At 36.3% G+C, this 13,121-nt stretch overlaps 1 protein-coding gene across 1 annotated transcript in view; it reads right to left on the bottom strand.

Annotated features, from left to right (window-relative positions):
• The window catches only part of RANBP9 (RAN binding protein 9), a 33,777-nt gene that overhangs the window by 13,297 nt on the left and 7,359 nt on the right, over positions 1–13,121 (bottom strand). The window contains exons 4-6 of the mRNA XM_010149419.1: positions 6,363–6,415; positions 4,232–4,399; positions 1,099–1,121 (exon numbers count right to left, since the gene is read on the bottom strand). Coding sequence (XP_010147721.1) covers positions 1,099–1,121; positions 4,232–4,399; positions 6,363–6,415 — 244 coding nt within the window. The remainder of the gene's footprint in view (positions 1–1,098; positions 1,122–4,231; positions 4,400–6,362; positions 6,416–13,121) is intronic.

Here is a 13,121-nt window from a genome sequence, read left to right as displayed (position 1 = left end):
AGGAACACTGAAGCCCAGTGAACCCAGTGAAATTAGAAAAATACTCTGGTGGTTAAAACCATGTCCAAGCTGATCTTGCTCCTATTTCCACTCCTCCCCTTTCTTACTTCTTTCTTTTTCTTTTTTTTTTTTAAATAAACCTTGCTCATAGTGTTACCTAGTCTGGACTCAACAACAAAGCACAGGTTTCAAATCTTTTGATCAGATGAAAGCTTCAAACTTGAGATTATAGTGCCAGTTTTACTGTGCTGGTACCATGTGCCAGGAGCCCTGCTGGCATCCCACAGATTCAGGACAGTGGCTTCCTACATGAAGCACCCAACCCTGTAGCTTGGCTGATATCCACCCTGCGTTACCAATTCAATTTTTCTCGATATTTGTCCTTGCCTCATAAGGCCATAGCAAACTGGGCAGAGTAGCCGGCCAGATGGAAGCGCATCACACATGGCACCCTAACCAGATTAAATCAGAAATGAAGTGGATGAGGAAAAAAAAAAAAACCAAAAGAAGTGCAGTATCATGCCTAATGCCTGTACCAGTAGCACAGGGAACAGGTTTCCAACAATTTTAAAGAAAGTACAATTTGACTGAAAAGCTAGAATACTCCAGATATCTGCAGCTTTGTTAAAAAAAAACCTTTGCTATGTTCAATCTAACTGAGTGAACAGTATAGAGAAAGATTTTGAAAAGCACAGGTTACAGTGACCATGTCTTAAGCAGCCAAAGCTTCTGCACATGATACACAGCTGTACACACATGCACTGTGTTGGTGTTTAATATAGCTCTGACTTTCTATGTAAGGCCTGCATGTATCAAAGTATGCAATAACTACTTGTATGTATTATTTTCTGCTAAACATCCATCAGAACAGCCTGTTAAAAACCTGAAAAGGAAAACCCCTGTGAGAATTGGTATAAAACCAAGAAACTTTTTACTTCAGTTAAGAAATGACCACTGAAACGATGAGGAGAAATATCTGATATAAAACTGGTTAAGATTATCCCTGCATTTCCAATAAGTGTAAGGTAAATGTGAGTTACAACTGAAACATCTGTGTATATTATACAAGAAAGCTGTTCGAAAATGCACTTATCTTACCGGTAAATCTGTGAAAGCGATGCCTGTAATGAAAAGAAAATTAAGATTACTTTCTGTAAGTCTGGATTCTAGCCTCACTTTCTTAAGTACACCATTATCTGTTCAGAAAACTCACCCAAACCATCTCAGAAATAAGTAGTTAAGTATGGTGGCATCCACAGTGCTTAGGCACAACTGATGTGCTTCAGTATTAAAGAACAATATTTGGAAAAAAGTAACTGTCATTCAAAAGTATTCAATGTGACCTCAATTTTTAAAACAGGGTGTAAGATTTAGCAAACATCATATAGGTATGAAGATTAGAAAGTATGAAAATTCTGGCTAAAGATTAAAAATCGGAGGAAAAATAAGAATATCTGAAGATATATTTTCATTTCCACATCTTGATGCTGTGACACCAAGGTTCAGTGCTGTCTTTCTTGTTTGGTATTACTTTTCTTCATAAGTACGCATTACCTTTACATGAGCAGCACATGCCTATAATACTCCAAACCAGTCTGGTAAATGTTTTACTCTAATCCACACCAGGGTGTTCTGGTTTTCAAACAGAATAGCTTAATAACTTGTTATATAATTACAAGCATCCAACTACCCATAAGACCAAGGCAGTGATTTTGCTGTCTCAGGATTAGAGAAAAATCTGACCTCTATACAGTTCAGGAACTTCATGCAATGAGGGGAGGAAAGCCTTCAGTTAAAAAATAACTATCAGGAAATCTCCTCCTGACAGCCAAACAACAACAATATTTCCTAATTTCCTTTATTGTTGCAAGTACTTCTTCAAACTTATTTTTTTCACAAGAGCATAATGATTCAAATCTGCTCGACCCTTTAAACACATTTAATATTCTGTATCACTGCCTTTTGAAATTTGAGATTAAAACAAAGCTTTTAACCTTTTTTCCCCTGCTTTCCATCTCCATTCTTCACCTCAAGAGCATCTGGATTCCTTACTTATATCTTCGATACAAAAGAATGACAGAGTGAATCTGTTTTGTCTCACCACATCTTAAAGCTATCATTTTATTTATTACCTGTTCACACCCTTACTTTTTCCAAGCTATTACCACTTTCTCTGTTTGGCATATTTTGACATCCAACTCATGCTTTTCCAAAATAACCATGGCAGTAGGCAAGATAAAGGATAAATGATGACTGAGTGACATGCAGGTACGTTTTTGCAGGATTAGTTTTGTGTTTTCAGGGTTTTTGGTTGTGGGTTGTTTGGGTGGTTTTTTTGGTTTGTTTGTTTTTTTTTTTTCCCTTCAACCCAGGATTTCATACTTGCATAAATAATTGCTTAGCCCTTTTTGTAGTATCAAATCCCAGTCTGAGCCAGAGGCTTCCAATACTCTAGACTGCATCTGTTGCCCAGAGAAGAAACATAAATGTCTTCCAAGTCACAATCACATAGGAATTCTGGACAACTAGCAGGACAGCAACAAGGCAAGACAGCCAAAATTTGTAATTTCTTTTTCCCCTAAACAGATTGACTTTTCCTGTCACAAATTCAAGCTAGCAAAGCCCATGGCCATGGAACAGCTGTCAGTTTTCCTTCTGAAATCCATGAAGTGTGTGTCAGACTCTGCCTATGACAGTTGACATTTTATTAGCCTCTCCTCACCTATGCCATTCTCTTCTCTTTAAACAGATTTTAATCACCTGGAGTGTTGTTTCGCAGCTGACCTAATGCAGTCTGCTTTATGACTTCCACTGAAAGAGAAGGTTCTGCTCCTCCCTTCTTAGCTCTTCCATGCACGTGACAGTAAGGGCAGTCAGAAAAAACAGTGTTTTCTGATGAACAGTGATGAACATCTGATCCAACTTACCTGCAGGCACGCTTACTAGTTCCAAAAAGGGAATAAGGTAAGACTACTCTTCTCAGCTTTAATCCAGTTAAAGATTAGGATAAGTACAATATGAGGGTCTTATCTTCCATTTTGACATATACCTTGAAACATGGCCAAAAGAACGAATTACACAGTGCATGGTTCAAGTGACCCACTGCTGTAGATGTCAAGGTATTAAGTCCAGGTATAGAGACTCATTCAGTTTAGAAGAAACATTAGATCATGAGAATAGAATCACAGAAGTGATTACTTGGAATTGACCTCTGTAGGCATCTACTCCCTACTCTCAACAGGGGCAGGACAACTTTGAAGTTTTATCTGTTTGCTCAGGGTCTGAGCAAACAAGCAAGAGTCTTGTACTGAGAGACAAGGAAACGAATATAAACCATGTCCTTCTCCTCCTACCTTCCAAACCTTCCTTATGTTTGGCAACGTGAGGAACCAGAACAGTGACTTCAACAGTCCCTATCTGAATAGCCTCGTATTTCTTTTCAAGCCAGCCTCTCTTTTTCTTATCACATTTCTATCCAAGAAAAAACCTTATTTCTTCTTTCTGAGCTTTATCCCTTGGAACTTCCTACACCCATTAGCACAATTCCAAGATCACTTCCCAAGACACTGCTCTCTCCTTAATGCAGGAAGTAGATTTTTTTTTTCTCTCTACACTCTCATATCTTTGCTCATTAAATTCTATTAAGTAACTGAATAATTATATATATTGCATCAAAAATTTTAACTCTACCCCCTCCTGCCATCTTCAAACTTAAACTCTTGCAGTGTTGCATAATGCTAAAATTTACCACAAGGGTTTGATGGACTTAATTTTAGCACAACTAAATTGTAGCTTTAGCTAGACCGGGAATCCAAAAGACACTGTTTTCCAACATGTGTTCAAAATATCGCCCATCTGATTCAGGTTTTTAGTGAAGGCCAGGTGCCTCCCATATAACAGCAATGAATTTTAGCTCTATCTGTTCTCCATTTCTCTAATTCTTTTATATCTTTTACCTTATGTTATAAACATTAAGCATTATTTGTGGATTTAGTAGCGGAGTTCTTAAACACCAGTCCTATGGAATGAGATGCCATGACCAATCTTTCCAAATTCACCAGGAATATTTGTGCAAGTGGCACATAAGAAATTACTTTTCCAAATTCTTTAATTAATTCACAGACTGAGACTGTTAAAAGAACTATTCAAACGTTCTGGTCCTGACACAAAGAGCGTTTCAGATTTACAACAGATTTACAGACATAATGTTATCGTTAAAGTTTATCCATACCCAAGCTGTGTCCATTCTTTGTGTAGAAGCAGGTATTATTGATAAGGTTGACACAACAGCCAATGACATCACCCGTAGTAAATGTTGGGCCATAGGGCTGGCCAGTGCCAGAGGAACAGAATGAATGTCCATCATCTCCATGGTAACCATATGAATGTTTATCCCAACCTAGAGAACAAAAGCATTTGCAATTTGTTCCTTTTCTTTATTATGAAATAATGGACAGATTATGCAAAGTTAGTATATTCTAACCAGGTTAATATGGTTAATTACTATGCTCAGCGTTCTGATTTCTAAGATTTCTCATCTAACTGACAAATCCATTTAATTTTTAAAAAAAGACAACTTCTTTTATCAAAATGGCTGAACAGGTAATTCCATTTGTAGCACATAACAGGTAACACAAATTCAGATAACATTTTTCTCTTTAAGCAAACACACAGAATTATCAACACCAAAAATATAATCAGCTACAATGCTGAAGTTTGAAAAAGCTATGCGCAGATCTGACATGTCCCAATAAAACACTGAAGATTCTCCTGTTCTCCCTTTCACCTCGCAAAACTATTGCTACGGTATGTCATAATCAAATTCTCTCTGGCTAAGACCTAAACATGCACCTCTGGGGAAACACATTTCTACTCGTGATGATTATTTTTAATGACTATTCAGCAGTAAGCAGTCTATGCATAACAGCAGAATCTCCAGACCATAGTGTCACTAGCCCCTAAAAATAAAAAGGAAAAAAAACCCAAACAGGTGAAAGTCACAGCCAGCAGGCAGATATGCAAATATGGTGCTAATTTGCAGGTGAAGAAGCTGCAGAACCAGTTAAGAAGCTTCACATTGTTACACTAGTCAATGAAATTCACAGCAATGAATTCTAGTCTGAGATCATTTAAAAATACCTGTCCATACTCTCTGCAATTCAATACTAAGCAAAAACGCCTAGAAAATGAGTAAACTTTCAGGCACTACAAAATCTTCATAACATCTATTAAGTGCCTATTCAAAATAATATAAAGCATGACCTTTAACACAAATCATCAAGTTTCATTCATATAGATATATGTAAGCATTCTGACTGTAGGAATTTATACTGTCCACTCAAATTAAAAGTAAAAGGTTGTGGGGTTTATTCTTCTGTCAATCTGCTGTATTGTAGGTTAATTTGAAAGTATTTTCCATACGTAGGCCCCTAATTTGTATGATTGGTAGCTTCAGCTGGCACCACATTAAACATCTCTCAGTAAATCAAATACCCCAAATTACTGCAGTTAGACTGATTAGTAGTATCTTTGATAATTATTTGCAATGCATCCTAAATCATACTCAATGCCATCCACTAATAATTCATCACCCTTAATTGGGCTCACAGTGTGCCTGGGACTTGCCATCATCCTAAGGATCTCTACCAGAACATTTGGGCGAGAAAGTAACAATGCAAAAGGAACAGAATACTGATATTCTAAGGTCCATTCAATATGATTTTATACTTGGCTATTAGTAGAAATTTTTTAAAAATCAGGGGGTGTTGTTTGTTGGGGTTTTTTTGTGGGTGGGGTTTTTTTACTTTTTTTTTTTTACACTTAAAGATAAATTTAAAGAAAAACCCCAAACCTAACATGTACACACATAACCAACTTTTTAAAATACCATAGATAGACAGACTATGGCAGACAATTGTTAACAAGACAATGTTCCTGGACCATGCATGTCAGTGGAACAGTCAAAACTTAAAACTATGCTACACATCCTTACTATTATGGTTGGAAAGGTAACAGTACAGAAGCTGACAGAAGGAGAACTCGGAAGTCTACTGCTTCAATTTTAACAGGAAACACAAAAATTTTTAAATGCATTTGTTTGCTAAAAAGTAACTGCATAGTGTTATAAGTAACACTAAGAGTTGAGAGAAGCAGTACAGGAGCAAATGTACAGTAAAACAATAAACAAAAAGCTAAACTTTCCAGCTGCAAGGTTTACATAATTCAGATAACAGATACAACACAGACATGTCACGCTGCACTCTGCTGCTCACCAGAACCTTGCCGTCAAGGTCAAACGTATTTTGAAACCACAATCAACCAATATAAGTAACTTTCACAATGTACAAAATACTGAAACATACCTGGTAGTCTGTTCATGTTCACACCCTGTGCAGAAAGTCCGATCCCCATGTAACTGTAAAAAAGAAGTAACAAAAGAAATTTGTCTCTTACAAAAACACATATAAATGTGGGATCTTGCCAAGGAACACCATACTGCTTAATCACATACCAATTAAGCTGCTAAGAGGTCATTTACTGGCACAACTGCAAGGAAACTGAAAAGTAATTCCTGGTATATATGGTATGTAGATACTGTCCCTGCAGGAGGCATGGACAACTTTTAGGCATCCTGGGCTATCCTGGAAAATACTGATACTAGCCATAAAGTTTAAAGCATGAACAAAGAAAGTCAAAGGCCACATCTTATTTTGAAAGTAGGGCTAAAGCTATACACTTTCATTACCTTCAATGTAAATAATCATGTTTTGCAGACAAACTGGAATGAGTAATTTTACAGAATATATGCAAAATTGCACATTATTTCAGCAACAAAACGCAGCCTTGCACAACACTTCGGAAAAGATGAGACTAAAGCATTAAAGGCCTGGATCACGAAGCAGAATGCTATCTTGAGAAATTTACCAGCAATGTTACTTGCCTGTTGGCACACTGAAGATGGAAAAAATTTTTACTATACTGACCAGCAATCTTGAGTCAAGATTATGGCTAGGTCAATAAAGTCCCAAAATCAGCTTTACAAAAGGTATCTTTAATAAAGTCAGTGTCCATACAACTGTTAATAGCAAATACCAAAAAATTCAAATTAATAATCCCCCCCTCCAACCAAAAAACACACTATCTGAAGTTAGTAATATCAGTTTTACTTCTGTTTTTTAAGCAAAAGTAATAAGTAAACCAGCACAATGAAAACCTAGGCTTTCATCATGGCCACCCCCCAAACAAACCTACCCAACTAAAAGCAAGACTCAAAAAAAAAAATCTAACATTTCCTAGTTTAACAAAACATGCAAGTATTTTTGACAGTAGTCCAAATCAGTTAACATAAATTTATCATTAAATAATAAACTGTATGAAAAAAATCATCCATGCCAGTTCAAAAACAGTTTCAGACAACATAACCTTTGTATTCCCATCTCATAAAATGCAAATTTAAAGCAAGTACACGGCTAGGAAGTACAGGATAACCTGCTATTTTAAACAGATATAATGAATGAAAACAGAGCAGGAAATCTCAGAAGTCATATGCTTAACTGTGTACTGGGCTTCCTTTTTTCTATGGATCACTTCCAACAGTTACTTTAACTGCTTCTATATTTGATATTTACAAAGGTTTTTCTTCTCTGTTAATTACTAAGGTATGATACCCTTCAACTCCCCCCAACATACCAACAACATGAAATGGAACCTCAGAAACAGAGAAAGCAGACACTACACTTCGATACCAGAAAAGCTGAAGCAAAGGGCAGCAAACAAAAGGATTAGTCTTCACTGCATTGCTAAATATATTACTGAGGCACCACTGCAGCAACAAAGTCAACAAAACAATTATAAATAAAAGTAACACGTGGAAAACCCTTGACTGTGTCTTAAAAAAGGTAGAATTGTTCTTAGCATAGTGTGGTGTTTGATGCATGAAAGACTCATGCAAAGACTGAAAATGTGTTATTGTAAAGTATTCGGTGAAGGAGAATTTATTAAAAAAAAAAAAAAATCAGGTAACTTAAAGAACTCCTCTGACTGCAAAAAGCCTTTCCATGTGAGTCATATTAAAAAGATCTTTATCCCAATCAAAGTTTCTTTTCAGTATTCTTATAGAAACAAGATTAAGGTCACACAAAAACGTAAATGCTAGAGAGAAAATCGTCATCTAGGTAACATTTTGGTACCACTTGTTTTTTTCTCCCTCAGATATCCTATCTTCTGAGACTTCTCTAATTCAGTAACAAGTGTAAACATGAACCCACTGTATTTAATACAGCTGGGAATAAGGATTCTTTACCCACTGGCAATGGCTAGAAGGCACTAGGCACTGACACCATCTCATTAAGATGACAAATATTCAATAGTATACATTTTTCCCTGGGATTAATTTACAACTATGTAGAATGTTAACACCATTTCATCATGGAGACGTGGTATTAACATAAACTCAAGTAAAGTTAGATTAAAGCATTTCAAATAATTAAACACATTTACTATAACATCTTTCGAAAGGAAAAAGGAATGGCTATAATTGATTTTTTGGAAGTGAGTGAAATTAAAGGCTCATCAATTAAGCTAATTTATTATTTATTATACTTGACAGATAGCTAATCTCATGTTCAAGTAGATACAGTAACCTATAAATTGAGGGGGAAAACAGCACCATGACAGATAGGCTTTAGATGCTCTGAACTTCATCAACAGGAGTTGTATTTATGTCAAACCACTACATGTGACACTTTTTCTTCCTGGCACCTGTAAGGTTCATAGGCTTAAAAAGACTGGTTTTGTTTGTTTTTTGAAGAAGCTTAGCCCATATTTAGGTCCAGAGTCACTGTCTGCAAAAAGACTTGCTTCAGTGGGAGGAATTATATAAATTGCCATGTTTGCTTTTTAAGTTTCTCATATCACACATCTCAGAATCAGAAGAAAAACAGTGACAGAGCTATGCATTTAAGTTTTTCCTCCCTCAGTTCATGATAAAAATGCAGGGCATCACAAAAGCACACACGCTAGCATCCAGGGGCAATGCAGGCCCAGGCTGTTCTCAGTCAGGTCATGATGCATTTCCTGCTGTACTGTCACATGAATCAGTTTCGCCCAGGAGACAGCCACAGATGAAAGAACAGGTCCACTTAGACTGTGTCAGGATGTAACAGCAGCACTGGGGAAACAGAGGTGTCAACCAACACCAGGGAGCAGCATGCTCACTCAGCACGCCTTCCAAAAATAGACATGACACAGCATGGTTTGAGACCAGACAGGGTGAATAATGGCACAGTTCTGATGCTGCATCTCTCATCTCTTCCTTCTGTACCTGTGGGTGTTGCCTCCACCTCAGCTCCCCACTCATAAACATCCCTGGCTACTCTGGTGGGAGGATCACTTACCTAGCCTAGGCAAATGAAGGAAGTGCCCCAGACCTTTTTTATTAAGTCCCTCTCTCTGAGCATTTCAGTCTCACTGGTTGCTACTCATCACCTTATTAAAGTGCTCAAGTCTTACAGGAGCTTATAAAATTACAAACAACATGTAAAACCACTCATGGAATACATGAACCCAACTCATGAGAGATTGAAATAAGAGACTGTGGTGTAAAACCATTTGAAGTGCAGCCAAATTGGTAGTGAGGACCAAGAAAGCAAGCGCATCTTACATACTCTAGATTTTTCATTTCAAATTGTGTTTATTCTTGTTCCTATTCATTAAAGATTACCATTTTGGTGTCTCAGCACATCTTCCATTTTACATTTCACAACTGCATATCATACAGAAACATTGAGGAATGCTACAAAACTACAGTTTAAAATTTGCTGAAGATTCAACTTTTTGCGACAAAGCAAAAGAAAAATAAGTGTGAAAAATACAAGCACTATGATATCTATTTTTTTCTACTAAAACAGACTGAAAAGCCTAGGCATCTCTGCAGTAAAATATATAAGCAGCAGCAGCAAGCTCACAATAAGTATTTTCTCCTCAAGTATCTTTCCAGTCAAAGAGCTAAATTCACATTTATGTTGGAGCCTAAAGCTTCTACTTGAATGCGTGAAGAGACTACGTGTGAGAAATAAAACAACTAGAGCCAAACAGAAGGAAAAAATTAGCAGTAAGAGAGAGTACAGAACTAGAGACTGCTAACACATGAAAACACCCCACCCTAGCAGTTCCTGTAAAGGACACACAATTCTGATTTTTATTTGAAACTGTTCCATTAGGTCCCTTAGCCACTGTATTGAAGGTGTACGGAAGATCTTTCGATATGGAAATTGATAATAATCAGAATTCAGGTTAATTATATCCTATCCTGCCTATTCCATAAAGAGGAATGCAGAATCTCAAAAACTGTACCAAATCACAGGCACCTCAGAAAGCTTACCAGTGGTTAAAAGATAAACTTAAATACTAAACAACCACTTCTTCAGTTAAAAACAAGCAAACAAATATTCCATACTTCACCTTTAAAGCAAGTAAAATAATTTAGCATATCTTTAATTAATAAAAAAAAGTAAGAGCCTCCCTACTAGAAAAGATTCATTGGCAACCTGAACAGTCAAATTCCTTCTGACTTTCACTGTGCCTGCATGTTCTGTTGAAGACAGTACAACCTGGGGAACTGCTACATCACGCTTTGAAATCCAAGCTCTTCTGGTGATGATAAAAGTAAATAATCAACCTGGTGTCTTATCATCTACATGACATACAATTAAAGAAATCAACTTCAACCATACCGTGTTAAAACTTAAATTACCTTACTATCTGTAAGGAACCTAATTCTAAGCACTAACAAATGTTTACAGCCATAAATAAGGCAACTGAAAACATCCTAGTGTTTTGAATGCATCAACTACTACTAAGAAAAGTAGAATTAACACCCTGAAAAAAAATGTAGGCTATACAACAGGCACTGTTCTACTATCAAGCGTGTATCTTAGAAAAGGGTACAAGTAGAAAAAACTGCAACATCTGTAAGAATTTTAAGACTAAATGATCTTTTAAAGGGCCTTCACAACTGACTTGCAAGGATGTAAAGTTCAAATGATCTTCAATAGTTTTCTGCACTGAAAACTATACTGTAAGGTCAGAAATACAACACACTAAAAAGGTATCTAAATTTAATCTTTAATATAGTTACTGTGCATTAAAATTTTGTAGGAATATGCTAATCAAACATTCTTATTGTCTGCACAATCACAATAAAAAATAAACTGTTAAATTTTTCTCTATTTAAATGTTTCAAAATATGCCATAGACAGTTTGAGTCTTCCATTTCAAACTGAAAACAAGTATAATTTTATGGAATGTTTCCAAGTAAACAGTGTTTTGAACATGATAAACCCACATTTCGGGTTAATCCAGTTCTACATAGAGAAGAAAAAAACCAACCAAAACCAAAGAATCAGGCAGTCATCTTGCATAGTGCTTGGAACTGTTATTCCTGTAACATTTTGCTTGTCATTCCTATAATGTTCCTAGATTCTCATTTACTGACATCCATCTCACTTTCTGAGGTTGCACAACTTCATCTTGTGACACTTCCCCCCCAAGCACTAAAGCCTTTCTGGGGACCATACTGTCAGAAAAGAATAGTTGCATAGACAGCAATATAATGTAAATCTGGGCTCTTAAGTCCGCAGTAAGATCAACATCCATACACTACGTTCATGAAAATCAGTATCATAAGAAAGAAATCACTTAAAATATTTTGCAAGAAGCAGAGAGCAAGAATTTAAGTATATCCTCTTGACTTCCTTTTTAAGTTAGAAATCCTCATTTCTAGAAAACTACAACACAAAAACCTCTGTTCCAGTTCCACACATTTCTGACCAGTTAAACACAAACCTCAAATAATCCTCTTACACATTTAGGTGCTGTTCATTTCTGTCAAATGTCTGGTCAAGTACACATAGGTAAAAAATTAGTTACTGCTACAGTTTAAGAAAAGATGCGCTTGCTGATTCCTGATCAATCTCTTCTTGCAGCTGCTGCAATTCAAATGAAGACACTAATGCAAGCAAGCTACTTCAGACTTTATCAGATTCTACTCTGTTCAAGTACTCTGCTAATAATGCCGCAAGAAATACTTACTTGTAAATAGACAGTGACGTTTGCATATTGTTGAAACAAATGCCTGCTATTGTAAGAAGTAACTCCTGAGGACATATCAAAACTATAAAATAGGTCCTAAGACTGCACAAAAGTTTTAAGTTAGATTAATAGCGTACAAGCTAAATACAAACAAAACAGCAACTGTCTATGCTCTGTATTTTGTTTACTGGTTTATGCTTTTGTTGTCAACAAGAAAATGGGTATACTGGATGCTAAAGGAAGAACCAGCTCACTGCAACAGAAACAATTTACAGTAAAAAAGGTATGGTCTTGTTTAAAGAGTTACACATACATGCTTTAGAAGACAACAAAGCATTTGTTTTTCACAAGCATCACTCAAGCCACAGGCACGGATAACTCTCATGATAATTTTGTTTTGGATAGTTTTCCCCTTTTTATTTCTTCACTTACTTCATCACATACACAACACATACTGCAAGGTATTGCCAAAACAACATATGACTGTATGGCCAGTGTTAAAAAACAGCCATAGTCCAACAATGTGTCTAAAGCCTTATTAACACTGCTTTACCAAAAAGCATGCTGACTACTTGTGAGTTGCTGTAGTGACATTTTCTTCTAGTGCAGAACATTTGGCAGAACTTAGACATGCAATAAAAAGCATGCTCATGAAGATCTGCATCAGTACAACCACACCACAGACTAAACAACCATGCTCACAGAAGTATAAGCAAAATGCTATCTGCTGAAAGACTAAAGCCATTCTAAACTTATTTTTCTTTTTTTCTTCTAGTGGCTTACCACTTCCAAATCTTGTTTTCATTCTTAAAAAGAAAAAGCACATCTGCTTAGAGGATTTTGCATTTTTACCATACGTCTTCCTCAGCAGTTCTAAAAGCATTAAAGACAGCCTAGAAGTAAATGGCATTACTATCATTTACCCATTGCTAATAATTTTGTTTTAAAATCAATGAATAAGATAAATGGACAGAAATTCAAGACACCAAGGATAAAGGCATTTTCCCCAAAAGTTTTTTTTTGGGGGGGGG

This window comes from Eurypyga helias, unplaced genomic scaffold (assembly GCF_000690775.1).
Source record: "Eurypyga helias isolate BGI_N326 unplaced genomic scaffold, ASM69077v1 scaffold24283, whole genome shotgun sequence".
In the NCBI taxonomy this organism is placed as follows: Eukaryota; Metazoa; Chordata; class Aves; order Eurypygiformes; family Eurypygidae; genus Eurypyga; species Eurypyga helias.
The sequence above is the reverse complement of the archived record's forward strand: the minus strand, read 5'-3'. Positions and strand labels throughout refer to the sequence as shown.